Source organism: Python bivittatus, unplaced genomic scaffold (assembly GCF_059951505.1).
Source record: "Python bivittatus isolate LINGU-HERP-01145 unplaced genomic scaffold, Pbiv_v1 ctg000960_np1212, whole genome shotgun sequence".
Taxonomy (NCBI): Eukaryota; Metazoa; Chordata; class Lepidosauria; order Squamata; family Pythonidae; genus Python; species Python bivittatus.
The window spans coordinates 7527184-7549193 of record NW_028277124.1 but is presented as its reverse complement, the minus strand read 5'-3'; the positions used below and the strand labels follow the sequence as shown (position 1 = coordinate 7549193).

At 38.5% G+C, this 22010-nt stretch overlaps 1 protein-coding gene across 2 annotated transcripts in view; it reads left to right on the top strand.

Annotated features, from left to right (window-relative positions):
- The window catches only part of SLC24A3 (solute carrier family 24 member 3), a 199601-nt gene that overhangs the window by 23439 nt on the left and 154152 nt on the right, over nucleotides 1–22010 (top strand). For both annotated transcript variants that reach the window (XM_088131436.1, XM_088131435.1), the window contains exon 2: nucleotides 11991–12128. In XM_088131436.1, the coding sequence (XP_087987562.1) occupies nucleotides 11991–12128 (138 nt within the window). The remainder of the gene's footprint in view (nucleotides 1–11990; nucleotides 12129–22010) is intronic.

The following is a 22010-nucleotide window of genomic DNA, read 5'->3' as shown; positions in this document are numbered from 1 at the left end:
AAAGACATATTTGCATTCTTTCAGGGTCAATCTTATTATGGCCTCTTCTGTCATAACAGCTTTCCAGTTAAAGTTCCTTCTTCCAAAATCTTCCCAATCCTTAGCCAATACTTTCCTTTCCTATTCTATAGTAAATTGAGCAATATACAGGTTATATTTCATTGGTGCAACTTGAAGGAGTGGTGAGGAAAGTGATCCTTTGTAGTTCCCTTCTTACCCTGAATTCAACTTTGATGGTGTCAAGAATAAAAGACACTATATCTATTCTTCAGTAGCATAGTGGCTTAGGGCTGGGATTCAATTGCACCTTAAATCTTGAACACCCACTGGATGACTTTGGGCCAGTCACTAGCTATCAACCCACACTACCACGCAAGTTTGTCATAGAGCAACATTTGGAGGAAGTGCTCTGTATGCTAGAAGAATGCTGAGATTCATAAATCTAATGTAGAGTTCACGTATAGGCAGGCAGGAGGCAGGCAAATTTCATACCATAGGGCACCACTGCAATGTCTGTTGTTTTCATAGAACTCGGACATATAGAGGAAATACCGTATTTTTCCGACAATAAGACGCCCCCATGTACAAGATGACCCCCACTTTTCCAGCCCAAAATTAAAAAATCAGTATTTTAAAGATAGTGCAGAACACATTTTTATTTAGTAATTAGTTAACATTGACCTGATACACTCGGTGGGAGGAGGTCCAAACCGTCTCTCTGCAGCTCTATTTCCAGGCTCTTTTGCTTAACTGATTACATTCAAGCACGAGTGAAACTGCAGATAACTTGTCTCTGCAATCAGCCTTCCTCTAATTGGTTTGTTCAGCATCAGCTGACGTCAGTTACATCAGGCTCGTGACTGGAGGAAGTCTGTTTGGGAGACAAGCTATTTCACTCGTGATTGGAGGCTAGCAATAGGAGGAAGCCTCTCTGCAGAAACAAAGTATGGGCAGTTTGGAACCGTGCGATTCTTGGCTGACTTCCTTAAATAAGACGCCCTTCAGTTTTTAGGGTAAGGATTTTAGAAAAAAGTATCGTCTTATAGTCGGAAAAATACGGTAGTCTCCAACTTAATCTGATTCAAATAAGCTGTTTTCCAAATGTTTAAACAAAAGCTTGTCCTTAGGGTACATCTCTACAGAAAGACATTTCAGCCTGTCTTGAGTTTGATATAAATATCCATACTGTGAAAATGACACATCGTAACTCCTATGACTGAAATACTACATGATAATATTTCACATTACACTCTCCTCTCCAAAATAACAACCCATGAGATACATAACTAAATGATTTTATAAATGCAACACGCAGAAGAGAGTCAATTACAGGGGCTGCTTTTGCTTTATGATGAATCAGGTATTCCTGATGTTATTCTGATGGCTGCAAGTATCAAAGAGAACTGTTATCTTGACTATTCTTTTCAAAGTAAGGAGTGCTGGAGAAATGGAAGAGCAAATGTGCCTTGAAGTGTGTGCCTTTGGCGATGGCTACTTAGGTTACTGTAAGTATTCTCCCACAATTTTTGGAGAGTTTAGCTGGTTGTCAGGGGAAGCCAGGGATCCTGCCAACACAGGAAAGGCTACTGTTGAAATCTACAACACTTCTCCAGCTCCATATTTAACAAATAATTCCTCTGTACTTTTGACTGGCCAATCTTTTAACTGTCATATGCTAACAAGGATAGTTCTTTCTCTCTTATGCACATTTCCTAAAAATAGGAAATTTTGTAATACAGAAGATCATGTCCCTCCATAGTGGTTTTTGATACAAAGGAGTCTTTCCACCAGCTTAAGAGCATTGGGTTTATATGCTGACTTTTAGAAAGCCTCTTTCTTTATGGGAGGGAAGTATAGGAAAGTAAGGGTGTGCACTGACCACAAGGCTTTGTTCAATCCTGACTCAGGACTTTGGAAAATAGGCCACTTCAACTGAGACCAGAACAGAGGCTACTGGCTTCAAATTAATCTTAACCCAAACAAGATTCATAGCTACTGTGGATGTGTGTGGGAAGACACAAGTAGGTTCAACATTTTTACTTTTCAACACTATGTACACAATGTAGTGGCATACTAAACAGTTCTGAGGATTCCCAGTACCTGAAAAAATATGATTTAAAAAGAAAAGTGTCCATAACTTGATTAGTTTTAGAAAGAATTAGATGATATTTACAGATTACTTATCCTTATTTGGGGAGAAATCCAGTCAGCGTTCAGATAGATAAGTTCAGGCAGTTTATGCAAAGGGAGTCTTCAGTAAAAAAAGAAAAACAATTAATTGTTATTCCTTCCCCACCCCCAATGGATAATGTTGATGAAAACTGCAAACAATGTAGAAAATGGAGACAGTGTAGAGATATCTTTTGTCAAGAAACCTGCCCATCCAAGAAGACTGCTGTTTATGTTTCATAATTATTGTTTATATTTGATAAAACAACAGCTGTTTATGTTTTATAAAACAGCTAATTTTCACTTATGACAAATATTTTAGTTTGGTTCATTTTGAATGGCATTCAGAATAAACCATGCATTGCACTGAGCGTTCAGTATCTTCTTTTGTATAGATCCCAATTTGTTGAATGCAAAGGATTTTCAAAGCACTGTTTTTGGAAAACGGTTGCTGAATGATTTCCTGTGATTCGAAGCAAAGGAATTATTGTTGTCTCCTTCAAGACAAGTGAGATTTCTGGTGTGCATACTGTAGATGCATCCTTCCTAATACTTACTATTGCTTAGCTCTGGTCTCATGTTCCAGATGGTGTCATCCATACAGTGATGCTGCTTGCTGAGAAAAAGTCTTTGTTGAGCTCAGCTTGACTCTTGGAAGTGACTTGCCATTGCCTTCTCCCAGGATCTTGTTTTATCCCCGGGTAGTAGGGGTAGCTCCAGGTTATTCTAGTAGTGTTCTATCTTTTGTCTATCTGCCTGTCTGCCTGTCTGCCTGTCTATCTATTATCCATCTATCCATCCATCCATCCATCCATCCATCCATCCATCCATCCATCCATCCATCCATTAAACTTGTATGCTGTTTGACTCCCAACAACTCTGGATGGCATACAAGTTTAATAATAAATAAATAAGTACCAACCAGGACTGACCCTGCTTAACTTCCAAGCTTAGACAAAGTCAGCTACATGCTGCCACTTGCTGAGGCTGGAAGAAAGTCCTGCCTGTAACCCAGTTCCACTCTTCTCCTCTCCTTCCACTCCATCCTGGCTTTTATTCAAAAAAATAAAACAGCACAGCAGTTTTTGCAGATTCTCAAATGCTGAATAACTCACAACAGTGCCTACGTTTGATGCACTTACTGGCACCTCAAGCTTCTTAAAAAGAAGTAGAACAGATGGGATATGAGTGCAAACTTGAATAGACAGCTTACTCTTGTAATATTTCTAAGGAATGACTTGTTCCTTGTCATTAGAATTTTTCCAAGAAGTTTCAAGCTCATACTGATTCTCTTTTGCTATTCACACTGCAGAATGTTTTGGCTCAGTTCCCATCTAAGAGAAATGTGTGCAACATCATTTGAAGTTGCAGCCAGTCCCTCCACAGTGATGAATGCCTAATAGAAACTTTAAAAAGAAGATGTTAATCTGAACAGCTGCATGAGGAAAGGGCTAAAAGTTTCAAAACACTTTATACACACCATGCTTTCAATCCTGATTGTATCCTTACTCCTATGCAGCTGTTACTTAAAGTTGAAAAAATCACCATGTATTGCCAAATGATACACTGAATGTAATATGTGAGTTGGACTTCAGATAAGGCTATGCTGAAAGCTTAACAAAGCTTAGAGAAACAGGAACTGTTAGTAATGAAGAAAGAGAGAAGAACCTTCTCTTAGCTTAACCTCCCAACAGTGGAATAGCATGTTTCATATGCTGTATTTTTGTGGTCAAAGGGCACTTCTAATTGCATAAAGGAGAGAGCTGGGCAGGCTAGAGGAATCTGCAATATTTTCTGATGTACAGTATATCTCTGGGTGTTTTGGAAAATCATCTAAGGGATTGCCATATCCTCAGTGGGTACCATCATGCCACCTGACTTTTCATTGGAGAAGGACAGTAAATGAAGAACTAGGAGGGTGAGTGGAACTGAGTATTCTAAGAAAAGGTGTAACTAGATGGAATCCTGAAGGGAAATTCTTTACACTGCAGTAATGTCCTTTTTAAAAATAGAGTTGGCAGCACACTAAAACTTGCTTTTGACATAGAAGCCAGCTCTGGTTTCTACTCACTGATATATCTTTGCAATATGATTATTTAATATTTCACCAAAAACACTTTACATATTTTTCAGAGGCTCCTTCTCCATTATTACAGTATTTTAAAATCATTCTGGACGTACTTCTTCCCTGACAAATTCTGATTCAGATTAAGCTTGATAAAATCAAGCTTGATAAAAAGCCTTCGACAATACCTTGATAAAATCGTTTGTTCTGCTGCCACTTTGGAATTCTTATCTTGGCATGTGAACTCCCTAAGGACATGTTTGGAAAAAGTGTGTGTGTGGGGGGGGGAGGGCTTCGTATCTTCTGAGTAATCTGTTGACTCCACTTTAAGGAGCAAGTCCAGACCTGTACAAAAAAGACACGATCTGAATTCTTCAACCTAATTATACACTTGTCTTCCAGCAGGATTCTTCTTAAGTGATCCAAATCCAAGAGTTGTACATACTCCTTGCACATTTCTTAGGCCATTCCTAAACTGAAAGTTTGTTGTTTTTCTTGCTTGTTTGACACAAAAATCTCAGACTGTAATTCTTATATATGCAGGTAACCAGCTGTTTCTATGCTTGAGACAGGCTCCCAGTTTTAGAGTCCAGTTTGCTGAGAAAAAGTTATCTGGGAAATAATATGATAAGTGAAGGTAAAGGTATAATGGAAGAATTATTTGTTGGCACCTTTCTCAGTAAAATCTGATTTAAATTCAGAAAAGCTCTAATCTTTTACAACATGGATAGGAAAAATGTGGCCTCCCAACTGCCATTGGTTCTAGCCAGCATGGCCAGAGGAGATGAATGATGGCAACTGCAATTCAACAGCATCTTTGTCCATTCCTGCTTAAAGACTACACAGTGGTTCCTACGGTGTGATGGAGTAAAACCTGCTGCGCAGGCAACGGCGGATGGTGCCTTTTGGGGTTACTACGGCAAAGAGTGGCCACTACTAAGTAGATCAAGAGCCAGAGTGAGCAAAGCCAACTAGATCTAATTATTTTCACATCTTTCTCTCTTAAGAGGAGGGAGGACTTTTAAGAGGGCATTGCAATTCCTTAGCATGTAATTGAGCTGAGGAATAACACCTTACCAATACTAGTTTAGAAATGTGAGTGATGTCACATTGGATTTTGCACTGAGAGAAGATATATAGGTCCTCTGCCATCCTGTACCACAAGGGTGAAGAACCTGGCACCTACCACTTGTACAAGGCTCCCAGCACCCATTTGAATGATTGTACCACTGAAATTCAGGTGGTACATTGTAAATGTGACTACAAATAGTCACATTTCAGGTGTGTCTTTGACCGTGTGTTTTAACAAATTAACGAGGGAAATGGGAATAGGAGGCCTATGAAGAGAAACCCCTATTTTCATAAATAATCATCCCAGCATCCTCAAATTGACATTATTGAAGTTGGTAGAGATATGAAACATCTCTTTTTGTAAACTAAGGAACAAAATAAGATCTCCTTCATCTGTGTAGGAATTGCTTTTTCCTTTCTATCCATGGAGGAGTGATCACCAAGTTTACTGCTGGGTTATTTGGTGTTCAGTGTCAGATGGCCAAATAGGTGAGGAAGAAATCCTTGACTGATCACAGTAAATACTCCTCACTTTTATTCTCTACATACAATCCTTGCTTTTATTTTTAATTATTTCCTTCTCCTTCCTGCATGCTGATCCCCATGCTGCAGAAGATATGGAAAGCAAAACACTCCCCAAACCCAATCCACCCATTTCTTTTCTTCTTCTTCTTCTATCTTGTCCTTTCCCATCTCAGTAGAGCAGAAGAAATGGGGAGTGTGGTTGTGGCAGAAGAGAGGAGGGGAGCTGGCTTGAGTTGTTCAGTTTTGATAGTTATGTGACTCTTTGCTTTGCACTGGGTAGGCATCTCATAGACTCTGAGTTGCCAAATACTAATTGTCACGCATTATATACCATTACTCAGCAAATGTAACCAAAGATGAACTCAAGTTGCATGCTAGTTCTCAATCAGAGATTATTACATAGGATTTTATGCAGAACACAGAACTGTCAACTAAGATCTTAACTGACAAAGATAAAATATTAAAATGAAATGTACATTATTTTCTTAATTGAATTTGAAAAAATAGATATCAAATGTTTGCTAAGTATTTTTATAATAATTTTATTAAAGTTTAAAGATACAAACATAAAAAACTAATATAAACTAAGAAAAATGTAAAGAATAAAAAATAAAGTGCAGAGAGAGAAAAAAAATCTAATAAAAAAGAAAAAAATATATAAAGAAATGAGTTCCCTCATCATCACAAGTACAATTTCAGTAATTTATCACCTTCTCTGCTACTACCAGAAAAAAACTCTTCTTCCCATATCCCATCTCTTATCTATAAACAAATCTTTAAAGCCTTGTCTTTCAGTCCTAATCAGCAAAGGTCCATTAAGAGTTATGAGAAATAACAACATATGCATTTTAACCTCAGTCAAATAAACCAACTTGATTTCCTTCCCTTTTAACACAATAACTTATCATTTTCTCTAAAAATGCAACATAAAATCTCTTCTTCTCATCTCTTATCTATAAACAAATCTTTAAAGGCTCAGCATTCAGTCCTAATCAGCAAAAGTCCATTAAAAGTTACCAGGAACAACACATATTTTAATCTTGATCAAATAAACCAACTTTATAGTCTTTGCTTTTGCTTTTAATAATCCTGATCTTTATTTCCTTTAAATAGTGTCCCAGAACTTGATTTCTTTTCATTTTCTCTTTGTCTGTTCTCAAAAGCTCCTTCAAAACTTTAACACGTCTCTTTGGTAAATCCAAAATAAGAAAGCTTTCCAAGTCACTCTTCTGGTTTGTTATTTGTATATCCCTTTTAAGTATTAAGACATTAGCCAGCTTCATTTTTAAATCCATGTATTATCTTTTTCCATATCACTCTTGTAAACTGTCTTTTTAAAGTCCACATTAGAATCAGCCTCAGTCTTTATTTTGTCCAATAAAACCTGTTCCTCTTCTATAACCTCTTTTAAATCCATTGTTATAATAGCAGACAATCTTAAAATTAATTTATGAGTGCATTGTTTCCAAATATCCTTGAATTCTCCCAAAGTTAGAGTATTTTGCTTCACTCTGTATTAGTGGGTCTCTTCTCCTTTAATTCTAATCTTTAGTTCTTTCTGGTTTCCTCTAGTGTCCAGTCTTCAAAGTCCCATTTTATTATATATTTTTTCTAATCAGCAGCATTTTCCCACAGGAAGGTTTCTTATACTTAATTTCAAAATCTTATTTCAAGTCCATCTGGCTCCTTAGTCCATTTATAACTTTCCAAAATCAACATTCTAATCACCCTTTTGCTGTTTATTCCAAAATAATATTTTTTTAAGTCCTTAAAGTTGCTAAAACTTCTTTTGCTAAGGGTTGAAGGAAACTTACCCAGTGTCAGGCCCAGCCCAAGAACAACAGTAAAACTGTCCAATTGAGTAAAGTTCCTTTATTTGCTTACACCTTATAGACAGAATCTTGCCAGACTAAATCTATACTACTGCAACTTGTGGACATACCCTGGGAGATTCTAGGGAGTGGCTATCCTGAACCTCTTTCGCTTCCCACACTCCCCCTGAAGACTGTGGTCTTTTGTCTCCTTTCCCTTCCTGGAATGCACCTCCTCCATCCAGATACCCTTGATCTCTCACATCACCCTCCTCTTTGTAGATACATTCCATCACACCCAGTGTAATGAAACTTGCCTTTCTGAAGATTCTTAATATCCAAAAAGCAGTTAAGTGATTTCAAGAGGTAATTAAGAGAGGAAGTATGCGAACCCAGTGTCCTTTTGAAGACTCCTAATCGTGGCTTGGGCAAGGATGGTGATCCCTTGGCTCCCAGAGCTCTAAACCCACCAGAGACCGCTGTCTTACAGTCTCCTCATGGGGAGCTTCTGTCTGGAGTGTGTGTGGGTGATCCCAGGTCCTCTCCTTGTCTGGAGAGGAACTCTGAGAGGCTGATCCATATGCCAGTTCCTTGTTTTGAGAGTCCAAATGTTTGCTAAGTATTTGAGGATTTACTGAATTTAACATTCAAATTAATCTTATCTCCCTTCCCACCCATATCCAGCTTCCTTCCTTTTCCAATTAACACATCAGTATTCCATATATTCTTGGAATGTGTTTGGGAGGTGATGTTTGTATTAAATAATTTCATTCAATTTACTAATTTACATTCTTCTAAATATCTTACAGTCTCTGGAATACATGAAAGTCATTTGGGGTGTTTCTGTTTCATTTCCAGCTTGACACTCAGCCACATGAATTGCTACAGGTGGTCCGTGGGTTACAACAACAGTTGGGACTGGAATTGCCGTTGCTAAGTGATGCAATCATAAAGCATAGCATTACGTGACTATGTCGCTTAGCGATAGCAATTCCAGCAGTCCTGGTTGCCATTGTTAAGCGAGCACCACACGGATTGTTAAGTAAGGACCTCACATGATTGCAACTTCCGACTTCCTGCTGGCTTCCCCATTGACTTTGCTTGTAGGAGGCTGGCAGGGAATGTTGGAAATCATGATCATGTGACTGTGGCTCAGTGTGACTTCCGGAACTCCAAGGACCAGTCGTAAGTGCCTTTTGTTCAGTGCCACTGTAACTTTGAATGGTCCCTGAATGAATGGTCGTAACCCGGGGACTACCTGTATTAGGGAAAATGGCAACATTGTTGGTATATAAAAGTATCTGGAGAGTTCAGTGGTTGAAGATGAACAAACACTGTAATTAGGTCATTGTAATTTAGTTTTGCTGTGCATTTTCCTGAAAGTGCTTTTGCATCTATAACAACTGTCACCATGCTTGGGGCTCCAGCAATGGTGGGGAGCTTTTACACTGGCTTTGTTGAAGTTGATGCAAGGATGAACTTTGGCCGCTGACCATGATTACTTTTGTTTCATAAGTGGTTTCTGATGTTTTACATGTTTCTGTATTAGTTTTTAACTTTTTTGTTTGTCTGTTGGTAAGCTACCTGGAGTCACTTAGGTGATGATGAGGAGATGGGTGGCCATACAAATCAAATCAAATCAAATCAGTCAATAAATAAACTGGGCAAATATTCTGCTTTTCTGCCCTTGTGCAGTACAGTGAAATGGAAAGTTGTGCTAGATGGACTTCTGTTTTGCACCCGTCAGATCAAGGCATAACTGAAGCTAGGGCTTAAACTTTTTAAATAGTTTATCATGGACATTACCTAAGGCCACTCAGAGTACCGACTGCAAAGACAGAATTGAAGCCAAGCTTTCCAGTTAGAAGACAGCTAACTGATATTATAACTACCCTCTTTTAAACTCAGACTTCTCATTTTAATCCTTAATTAACAATGAAAAACTGAATAAGACTAAGGTATGTTTATATATGTGTGTACATATATGGACTCAAAGATTCCAGATTGAGGGCATTTTTTAAAATTGTTTAAGATCAATTATCAGTTATTTGCAAGAACTTTGGGATAAAGAGTTGCATTACCATTGCATTGCATAGTAAGAAATTAATGTTTCAAGGCTGTAAATAATATTCAGTGTGTTTGTTATGACCTTAGATGAGACTAATTTGACAAAATATATTTTTTCATGTTTATTGGACAGAGAAAGTTTAAAAAGAGTGATGGGACACTTACTTGTATGATACAGTAAAGACTTGTTGCACTATTGTTCCATTTTGGTTTAATATCAGTAATTTTGTTGATATAGTTTTGGGAAGGATAGCATGGGGTAAAGATTACAACGTGATTAAAGATTATTCTTTGCATGGAATGAAAGTGCCACCCTGGATTTACAATTTTGGACTGATGGCGCGTGTTTGTGTTCTGCTTATCAACTGGCTTTTGAGAAGATTGACTAAAATTATTCTATGTGGTTAGAATTTCATGCTTTGCTTTAAAACATTTTATGCCTTTTGTCTCTTTTTTCTTTTTTACAAGGATTTGTCCATGAAATAACCTGGGGTTCAACATGAATTAAGGAGGTTTTATCTTTTTACTTGTTTAAGGCAGTAGAACCTGCGTTGCTAGATTATCCAGCAATTTTGCCACTAATTCTTCTTTTTCCCAGAGTCTGCATGGGAAAACTGAATGGAAAAGGAGATATATGGGGAAGAAAGAACCATAATGCATTTAACTTGAGGCAAGAAGGAGTGAAACTTGTAATGGAAACCTGGCATAAAACTCTGCTTACTCTTGAAAGAGGTTCAGCCTTAGACTGCATAGCGTACAATGAGCACCACGCTGCTTGTAGCCTGCCAAATGTTACTGGCACATGAACATGCACTCCATGCTTAATCAGAGCAACATGCAAGTTTCCAGGACTCAGTAGCACTTGCCAAAAAAAGAAAAAAAAACTCTTGGACAGGTGCCATGTGTTTGAATTGAAATGGAAAACCAGAGTTTTGCTCACTATTGTCTCCTCTAAAGTAAAGTGGGAAAGAAGGGCAGTGCATCAATAACAATGCCTCTAACAAATCACCACAATGCGTATCTAGTTAGTTACATCTCAGGCACATGAAGACTTAAAAATACTCTTATTGCAGGCATCCATAAACATTTTTAAAAAGAGCATAAAAATGTCTTGGCTAGTTTATGCAGCATTTGTGCTTCCAAAAATCAGTTGCCTCTGGAAGCCTTTTAATGCCCTTTACTTTTGTATGTTTCTATGGCTATTTTGTTTAAATATTTGCATTTCCAAGCTCAGTTAACACTAACAGCAAAGCGATTCCCATGTGGTTTTTACGAGGAGGAGCCATGCTGCTGAATAACAAAGCACCTGCTTTGTATACAGAAGGCTTGAAGTTCCAGCCTTGGCGTTTCCTGGTGGTAGAACTAAAACTGAAGCCTGGCCAGAGATGAAGAAGCCATTGAGAGTCAGAAGAGACAGTGTTAGGCTGGATGATCTGGTTCATTTCAAAATAGGGTTGATTTTCCCACATTTCTTGCTGTTTAACATCTTTCCTTCCTAGAAGTTCTTCGTGTTAATTCTGGCAATTCGTTTAATTATTTCTCTTGTTTTTCTTCGCCACATTTGTGTGTGTGTGTGTGTGAGTGTGTTTCCTGCAACACAAAGCACTTTCTGGTTTCATTGACCTAAGTGTTCTTAATTTCCTTTTCTCTCCAACTTTGTGTGTGACTTTAGAAGTAGCTTACCCTACCTGGGAGATGGGAGAACTTCCTCTATATTAAGCCCAGGTTGCTAACATTCCCCAATTTGTTGCCTTCAGATATGATGGGTTCCTTTACCATCATCCCCAGCCAGCACTGCCTAGGGATTTCTCTAGGTACTAGTTCTTTCAGTCAACAGAGATTTCTCTAGGTACTAGTTCTTTCAGATCATGTTTGAACTACTTTAAGACATTGACTAAGGTGAGACAGTGGTTGACTGGTTTGAGGCAGTGACTAAGAACATTGCAAAATTGGATAAATATTGCTGGTAATGGTGCTAGATGAAATAATACCCTGAGAGCTCCCAGCTCTTTCCCTTCAGTTTATATTTTCAGTGTAACCCTCAACTAATATGCATACAGTGGGGATCTTAGCTTTGCAATGGTAGGATTCAGAGATTAAGAACAAGGAAGTGTAAGGTTACTGTAGAAATACAAGTGGGAAGCCTGTTAATTCCTTTATGACCTTCTCCTTGCTGGATTTGATCCTGATACCTGTAACTACAAAAGGTATAGCACAACATAGCATTCAGATACAATGCTTATTCAAGTATGATATTGACTTGGTTCTTTTTTTCTTGATAGTTTATGATTCTCTGAACTTTGATTTGGAGACTAGTGACAAATGGATGGGAAGAAGACTACTGCAAGAAACTGAGGATAATGTCACTGATAACCCAGAAGAAATAAAACATCTCTATCTAAAAAATTGCACTGAACCAGGTAGGATGGAATTTTTTTTCTTGACTTGGCAGCCTGTGAAGTTCAGCAGCTGCAAAATATTGCTCTTATATTTATAGTCCTTTTAATATTTCTAATCATGCAGGTTTTGTATGTATTTTAAGATGAATGATGGTAAGTCCCTTTCAGTTCATACTCAAGAGCATGAGGCTTATAGAATTTTTGTAGACTTTACATGCAGTATATATTAGACCATGAAAAACGTTTACCAGATTTTCAGGTGCTCTTTGTTTTTATTATCATTGCAAAATGTAGCATGAACATGGACGTTGAAAGAAAGAGTTGAATAATAATAATTTATTGAATTTATATGCCACCTGACCCTCAGTGACTCTTGAGATACATTCCCATTGAAATTTTTCAAAATATTTCTGATAGCGTATAAAAGGCCTATTTGTACATAGGGACATCTTTGAAATACAAATATTTAATATACTTACAACCTAACTCTCTTCAATAAACCCATGCTCCCTTCTAGTACTAGCTCACAGAAAAATGAGAATGGTATTTGAGAAAAGCCACAGACATTGTCGCTCAATGCTGGTTGTTTCTTTTAGCTTTTGTTTCTGATTTGTCAGGTTCTCAGTTGTTTCTTTGCCTTTGTAGAACAGCCCCACAACTGCTTTTCTGAGAGCTGCTTTTTGTACAAATTCCTATCTTTTGTTCACTTACCTTTATGGAGAATCAAATTATGTTGTTCGTAAATTATTTGATTTCTATGTGTTCTCTTCCACTTTTTCAATGTGGGTTGTTCCCTTTATTGAGCTTCTGTTCCCTTATTTTATCATTTTCTATAATGACATTGTGTTATGTTTGCTGTGTAAAATGAAAAGGAAATGAAAATGAAAAGGTTGATCTGTGATTAAAGACCTTCTTAATAGGAAGTGAGATTAAGGGGCAATTAAGAGAACCTATTCAAGGAGCAGTTAATAGGCTACTTGTCAATAATCCCTGATCATACTCAGTAGGACACAATAAACTGGCTCAATTTGTATGCCAGAAGTTTTTTATTAATGTTGGGAGGGATCTTTACTGAATGCACTAATTTCTGAGTAAACATTGTTGAAGGCTGTTTCAGAGGAGAATGCCTTGCTTGAAAATATGCTGTTCTGTTAAGTAATGTGTAGAACCTCTATTATAATTCTATTTCTAGTTAATTATGGGAAAGGCATTTCTCAGCAAGGAAGGTTACAGTACAGATGAGAAAAACTGAAATACCTGAGTTGTAATTATTAAATGCCTATGTGTTCTCAAACACTCAACAAAAACAGCTGTATCTGTATTTTTAGTTAAAATGTCACTACAAAAATCAGAAAATCAAATGATTAATGAACTGAAATATTTGTACATGTTAAAAAAGATGATTAAATATTTGCAGAATTATTTAACTGACCACATTGTTTTGCAAACAATCAAATTTACTATAACACCCTGGGAGTTTTGTTTGCAAATTCATGCCTATAATTAACAGTTACATTAATTTCCTAGCTATTATCTTTGTAGGAGCAAGATAATTTCTTATCCAGAATCCAATGGCAAATTGGCCCAAAAGCAGAAACACTTAAAGTGCTCTTCCCTCTCTGCTTGCCCTGTATGTGTGAGTGATTCATGCCTGCTCCAGGAATACATTTGTTAATGAAAAGCAAGGGGCACTTTGAAATGGAAAGGGTCCATATTCCAATTGTGTTTGAACATAAGTTTGTATTTAAAAGATCCTGGGTTTGGTTTCCAGCATCTTGGATAGCAGGTGTCGCTAAGACACAGGAGAGCTGTTACTAATTGGAGCAGGCAGTACTGAGTTAAACACAGAACTGGTGTTAAAAAGTCACTTTCTATGTGCAAAATGTGGTGGTCAGGCTATTAGCTGGTGTATGAAAGCAAGAGCCTATTATGCTTCTGCTGAAAGACCTGCATTACTTTATTTGCCAGTGATTTTCCAAGGATGAAACCCTAATGTGTTGTTTTGAGTTTTAAGGTCTAAAGAGTTTGGGGACTATCTGAGAAACTGCCTGTCACAATATGAACCTGCCTGGGCGTCAAGTTCCTCTTAAAGCTGCTCTCATTTGTTGGGAACCTGGGGAGGGGAGCTTCTGTTATGTTGCTCCCGAGTTGTGAAATGTGCTTCCTTGCCTCAGGACATCTGTTCAGCCCTCAGTCTTTCTGCTTTTAGAAAAGGAGGCAAGGCATTCTTCCTATGACGATAGGCCTTTTCAGTTTCAATAGCTTAATATGAGTTCAACTGCTTTCATGAGATTTTCCATGATTACGCTTTCTGTTTATTGTTAGCTGCCTTAATGGAAAGGCAGGATACATCCTAAAAATAAATGAATAAAAAATAAAATATTGCTTGAAACTCAGGCTGTGACTTATTGGTCACACTTCGCATCAGGAAGTTCAGGAAGGTAACAACCCTGTTCTGGTTGTCTTGGTGAGATTACTGGACCTATGCTCTTCTTGAGGTTTAGGGGAAGGACTGGATCCTGCTCGATATGAACAGTTGGGGGGGCAGAAAGGGCAGGGTCCTGCTGTCACGCAGACACAAATACCCAGTGCACATTCGTAACAACCCTAATTTCACTTCTACAGAGAAGGAAAGCAATAGAAAATTGAGAATAGACTTTCCTTTCTTTCTTCCTGTTCTTCTCAGATTTGTACAATAGCTCAATTGCTTGCAGTTCTGGGAATGATATTCATTCTGGAAATCTGATGAAGTATACCTTATTTATACCACCTTATTATGATATGTATCTATATATAGATATATAGGTATGTTTGTTTAGGGAGCACACCAACGGGGCCTTTTCTGTGATACGTTCCGTTTCACTGTTTGACCTGCGATATGGAGACAATAATTTCTATCTACCTTTTGGGATTTTATACCAGGCTTACAAATAAATGTTATATGCAGAGCAAGCTAACATTCAAACGCTCCTGTTTTTCTGCATTAGGTTTTTAACATCTGCTTTTTGTATATAAACTGTAATTTAAAAAAAAGTATGTTGGTCGTTATCTTGATAGTTATCTCAGCAGAAAAGCAGGTCTTATTTTTAAATAAATATGTCTTGAACTGAGCTGGCATGTCCAGAGAGTGGGGGCAGGAGAGAGGATAGATCCCTAGGTTCTTTTTTATGAAGTGCCTCAGGGTTCGGCCCTTTCCCCTACCCTGTTCAACAGCTACATGAAATTGGGAGAGGTCATCTGATTCAAATAAAACAAGATGGAGTGACTGTTGATTCAGAGAGGTTGACTGATTCCAGGATTGCATCATCTTTGGCTCTTGATGGGGCCGTGCTCCCCTGGGAAGAGCAGTCTCGCAATCCAGGAGCCCTCCTGGACTCACATCTCCTGCTCCAAGAGCAGGTGGAACCTGTGGTCACAAGGGCTTTTGTGCAGCTTCGGTTTGATGTGCCAGCTGCACCAAATATGGTGACTCAGGTTCTTGTCATCTCTTGATTAGATGACTCTACATGGGGCTGCCCATGAAGACCACTCAGAAACTTCAGCTGGTCCAAAATACAACGGCATGCATGCTTAATGATCATTCATGATAGGTGAGCTGCACCGGTTACAAGTAGATTTCCCGGTGCAATTCAAGGTGCTACTCATTACCCATTAAACCCTGGATGGCTTGGGGCCTGGGTATCTCATGGCCTTTCCCCAGTAGTTTCTGCCTGTCCTATCCAGATAATTAGGACTTGTCTGCTAAGGGACCCACCTTCCAGGAGGGGCTATGTGAAGGGGCCATTTTTTTAGAATTCTATAATTTTTTAGCTTCTTATTCCTATTTTTATTTTTTATTCTAATTTTTGTACCCTGTTTTTAATATGTAAATTCTAGCTGCCTAGAGTCCAGTTGGTTTCAGGCAGGCAGATAAATATAAATATAAATGATAATGATGTTGATAATAATTTATTGACTAGCTACATCCTGCGACGATACCATTAACACCATCAAACAACCACATCTGCCTATCCCAGTTCCTTGGGAAGGACTCGATAGGTGGATAAAAATGCCAAATCCAGTCTAAACATCTGGCTGACTGTGTGACCAATAATTTGTTGATTAGCCATTACGCCATATCAGAATATAAAATATAAAATAAAGAACAATAAGAAGACCATCCATTACAAAATAAAGTAAAAAGCATAACTAAAAGAAAATTCTAATCGTATTTCCATGTCACTCCTACAATTTACTCCAGTCAGATCCATATATGCAGTTCTCAGCTGTACTGTTTTGTTCAGATAAAGGGCTGTATTATATGTAATTTGGGGGTTCTGACCGTACATGAAATATGTTGTTTTAACGTAAGGCTCCCAATAGGCCGTTCATCTAATTTGCAGTCCAAGATATTGATCTTTCTCTTTCTTACAAAGTTGACATTCAAATAATATATGTGCTATGTCCTCTATCTCTGGAGCTCTGTAAATACAAGTACATTCGTCAAAAGGAACTTGGTTAAACCTTCCATATTTAACCATCGTGTCCAGCTGCTCAAATCACGCTCGAGTAAATGCTCCCCTAAGATGCTTGAGCATTTCTATGTTTAAATGTTTTGTAATTTGGAAGGTACATTTATAACAGCTCATCCATTTTGAAGATAAATGTAATAAAATGGATACATTCCTGAATAAAAATCCTGTCTTTTTTGGGGGGCTTTGACTTGGAGACTGTCAATTCTCTTGAACTCTGTGAGTCTGTCTGCTCAGTGTTCCATCCGAGTGGGACGAGACTGTGGGAATCAGGCTTTGGATTTCTTTGGGTTTGTAGGCAATAAACCCAGATCTTAGAACTAGAATAAAAAAAATGTTCCTTCAAGCTCATTCTTTGTTGCTTTTGTAGTTATTGTTCTTTGAGGGCTGAGATAGCCTTATTAAAAGAGGGGGTTGTCTGTCTATACTCAAGGGTAAAATTCATTATTTATTTATAGCCTGCCTTTTCCATGGGAGCTCAGGGTGGCTTACACAGGGCTTTTGCCTATTATTATATCCACATCTACAATCTGATGAAGTAAATTGGGATGAGAGAAATGGATTAGCCCAATCATCTACTGAACTTCGAGGTCTGTGGGGATTTGAACCTGTGTCTTCCTGGTCCAAATCCAACACCTTAATCCAGGAATTATCAAATGCTGTCCCTCCCACGGTAGATGGATTTGTGTGACCCTTCTCATTAATAACCCCATTAGTTGGGGTTAAGTGAATAAGAAAAATATATACTACTAAGTATATGTAACTTTCAGTATACTTTCTTGACTTAAGCTTATTTTTATCAACTCTTATACATAGATTGCTAATTTTTAGCTTTTCTCTTAGAACCCCACAAAACCTTTTCCATTTTAGAAGGCTAGAAATTTAAAATATTGGATTAAAATATTCCATAATCTGAAAATTATGGAAATACTACTACACCCCATGCTGAAAATCATCAGCTGGTGGAACCCCATTTACCAGTCAAGATGATTCTAATATCTGATTGGATTTACAGGCTTAAATCTCTCTCTCAGAACTCACTACAGGATTTGTGAGTTTGCCCAAGTAAAATGTGAATGAGTTTTAACAGTACTCCCACTTTACTTGCACAAACCTGTTTAGCTTAAAAAAAAAAAAAGTTTGATCCTTTTCTATGTTGCTCAGGGGGCATACTCCTCAACACAAGAACCCCCGCCACAACCACTACATTATATTGACTCTTATTGTGTCATCTTCCACAAATATTAGAGGTCATTCTCCAACCCTGTAAGGATGGTCATTCCCACACCCCACTGTCCTTATGTTTAATTTGAAATTTTGGTCTGCTGCTGCATTTTGGTGAATCAGGAAGAAAATGATAGTAAAGCCCAATAGGGGTAGCTTAACCTTTTCCTCTGTCTGCCCTTTTCTTCCCAGTCCACCTTTTGTAAACCTAGTTTTGGAGCTTGAATATATGATAATGAGTGAAAAAAGTCAATCTGGGTAAGTAGGAAGCCAGAGGCAAAGCATGCTTCCATCTACCTTCATGCCTTTAATATTTTCTACAATCATACCATTATTTCTCTGCTCCAGTGTTTCAGGTACTGTGTCATTTTATAAAATAATTATAATTTCATATTTATTTATTTCTGTTTGCTATCTTCATCATGGCAGAAGGAAAGGCAGACATGGTAAAAACACATTTTAAACAGAATATAAATAGGACTATGCTGAATTTTTGCCATGTTTATATTTCAGTAGGATGTTAACTCTTCGGAATGGTCTACCTCTATCAAATTACTGGCCTCATGACTGCTGAGGTTATCATATGCCTTTGATTTCCATCTCTGTGAAAAATCTTGGTCTCCACAGGAGCTGTAGCTCATTGTCTTGAAGCTGTGGCAGTTAGTTGCTCCTCCGAAGTGTGTATGGTTGGCAGTGATTTCCATAAGTGACATTATCTGGCATTACGTAGGCTCTAAAGATTCATAATGGAGTGGTAACACAGTGTGGTAAAATGTGGGGTAATAATGGCACATAAACAAAATAATATGAACCAATATAGTGAATTAGGAACAGATGGGTGTGTATGTGCAATCTGATGACATGGCATCTCATCCCTGACCTGGATGCATTTCCCTCAAGTGAATACAGGCAAAAACCTAGATAGACTATTTTCCTTTACTCCAAGGAAAGGGAGTGAGGTATGGGTTTGGTGAAAAGAATAGGAAACTACAGTACAGTCAGGACCAGAAATATTGGAACAAGGATAACTGTTTTGGCATTTGGCCTCTGTACACCACCACATTGAAGTTGAAAGGAAACACACCCAGATGGGAGCGAAGTCAGGACTTTCAGCTGTAATTCAAGGGGTTTGACAAAAGTGGGGCACTAACCATTCAGGAAGTACAGCCAGTGGCATACACACACACCCATTGTTGGTGTCTTATAAGCAATGGAACGAATGGCTGACAAGCAGCTGCATGGCCAGGTGTGGGCTGTTTCCTGGGTACTCCATGACCAATCAAGCAGATAAAAGGCCTGGAGGTGGTTCTGAGTGTTATATTTGCATCTGGTAGCTGTTCACTGGAACTCTCAACATGAGATCCAAAGAGGTGTCCATGCGAGTGAAGGAGCCATCATTAGGCTGAGAAAACAAAATAAACCCATCAGAGAGATAGCAAAAACATTGGGAGTGGCCAATACAACAGTTTGGAACATCCTGAAAAAGAAGGAATTAACTGGCAAGCTCAGCAACAGCAAAAGGCCTGGAAGATCATGGAAGACAACTAAAGTGGATGACTGCAGAATTCTGCTCATGGTGAAGAGGAACCCTTTCACAACATCTAGCCAGGTCAAGAATGTTCTTGAGGAGGTAGGCATGTCATTGTCAACATCTACAGTCAAGAGATGGCTTTATGAATGTAAAAACAGAGGCTTTACAACAAGGTGCAAACCACTGGTAATGCTCAAGAACAGAAAGGTCAGATTAGACTTTGCCAGCAAACACCTAACAAAGCCTGCCCAGTTCTGGAATGAGATTCTTTGAACTGATGAATCCAAGATTAACTTGCACCAGAATGATCGGAAGAGAAAAGTATGGAGAAGGAAAGGAAGAGCTCATGATCCAAAGCATACCACATCATCTGTCAAACATGGTGGAGGCAGGGTTATGGCATGGGCATGTATGGCTGCCAATGGAACTGGGTCACTCATGTTTATTGATGACCTGACTGCTGATAAAAGCAGCAGGATGAATTCTGAAGTATATAGGGCTATACTTTCTGCTCAGATTCAGCCAAATGCTGCCAAACTAATAGGACACTGTTTCATATTGCAGATGGATAATGACCCAAAACATACAGCAAAAGTTACCCAAGAGTTTCTCAAGGCAAAGAAGTGGGATGTTCTTCAATGGCCAAGTCAGTCACCTGATCTCAACCCAACAGAGCATGCTTTTCACTTACTGAAGACAAGACTGAAGGCAGAAAGACCCACAAACAAGCAGCAGCTGAAGGCAACTGCAGTAAAGGCCTGGCAAAGCATCTTAAGGGAGGAAACTCAGCATTTGGTCATGTCCATAGGTTCCAGACTTCAGGCAGTCATTGACTGCAAAGGATTTTCATCCAGGTATTAAAGCCGATTCTTACATTTGTCATGATGTTGGTTTATTCCATTACTTATGAGCCACCAACAATGGGTGTGTGTGTATGCCACTGGCTGTACTTCCTGAATGGTTAGTGCCCCACTTTTGTCAGACCCCTTGAATTACAGCTGAAAGTCCTGACTTCGCTCCCATGTGGGTGTGTTTCCTTTCAACTTCAATGTGGTGGTGTACAAAGGCCAAATGCCAAAACAGTTATCCTTGTTCCAGTATTTCTGGTTTTGACTGTAGGTGTGTCATTTCAGCTCAGGCTAAATAATTGGGCCCATACCACATCTGTCCTCCAGTTTTATTTAAAACATTGGATGTTGACACTCTTTGAGTTATAAATGGTAAAGGCATGATTGAGAGAGCTTTCTTTGAGATTTTTCCCTATATAATTTGTTGCAGATTTCTGGAAGCAATTTTGCTTCTGCCCTTTTTTCCATCTCTACCATGAGTTGTTTAGATACCATCTGGCTTAACTGGAGTTACTATGTTTATTTGGAAATAGCAAGTACATCCAGTCTGTTCACCTGTAATTATGTTTAATTTAAATCTCTTAGTAGCTTTAATGTATATTTAGAGGCAAATTCAAGTTCAGCTGAAATTGGGATAGTTATGACATGAATATAACACATTGCAGTTAACCTTGAATGTTTACAAGCATCCAGCAATTCTTTAGACAGTTTTGGGAGCTTAAGGTAAAGATGAAGGAAGGTCCCTCTGGGGCACATATTGCACTAAAGCATAAATGCCAATTGTTTTTGCTGAGCATAATGCATATACCATCCCAAAACACAGTGGGGAACTGCATATCATAGTAAACCACAAAGAAACCACAGTATGACTTTAGGTGAGCAGTGATCTCAGTTTTGTCCGATACAGGACAAGACCAGTTTGATTCCTTAAAAATACTTGGTGGAGAATTTCTGTAGTTCCAAATATAAAGACAGATGTTGCATCCTAGGAACACTTGGAATGGTCTTTTCATCTATTGGGCGAATTACGTTTTGTACTTTGCATATGAACATACAAATAAGCATGTTCAGTGCTGGATTTGGAAGGGGCTTCTCAGGTCAAGAAAGTGTGTCAGCATCTTAGCTGGCAGTGTTTCAGGGGGGAAGGAAGACGAGAAGTATGTATGTATGTATGCATGTATGTATGTATGCATGCATGCATGCATGGGATTTCAGTGGGAAGGGGTGATCATTTAAATCCCATTAATAATCTCCTTCTCCTAAAGATTCCCCAGTTAGTTATGATAATCTGCCACCTGTCAGGATGAACCTCTTGACATTAGTCTGCCCAGCTGTGGAGTTCTTATTCCATCTACCAAGGACTTCTTGCTTAACATTAGCTCTACATAAATGGAAATAAGATATCAGTGAAACCAAATCTCTAAATGTAAACATCTATTTCTAAGAAGTGGCAGTACTTCTTCCTAAAGGAAAAGGAATCTATAAACAGCCACTGTGGAACAGCTGCCCATCATCTGAAGTAAAAGGTGACAAATCAGTTTGTGGGGCTCCCTGGAGGTCATCCATCTGAGCCCTAGCATACACATCCAATTGCTGTTGCACTCTAATCTGATCTAGCAGATCTACAGCCTGTCTCGCTGCCTCTAGTCTTTCAGGAGGGTCTGACCCTTGGGAAGAAGTAAAGTTGCTCAGCTGCAGTATTGTAGTGGGGGGAGATGGATAGAGAAAGTCCTATTCAGGTTTACATAAGAGGGCATCTGGAAAACTCTTCTATGAGTCAGGAATATAG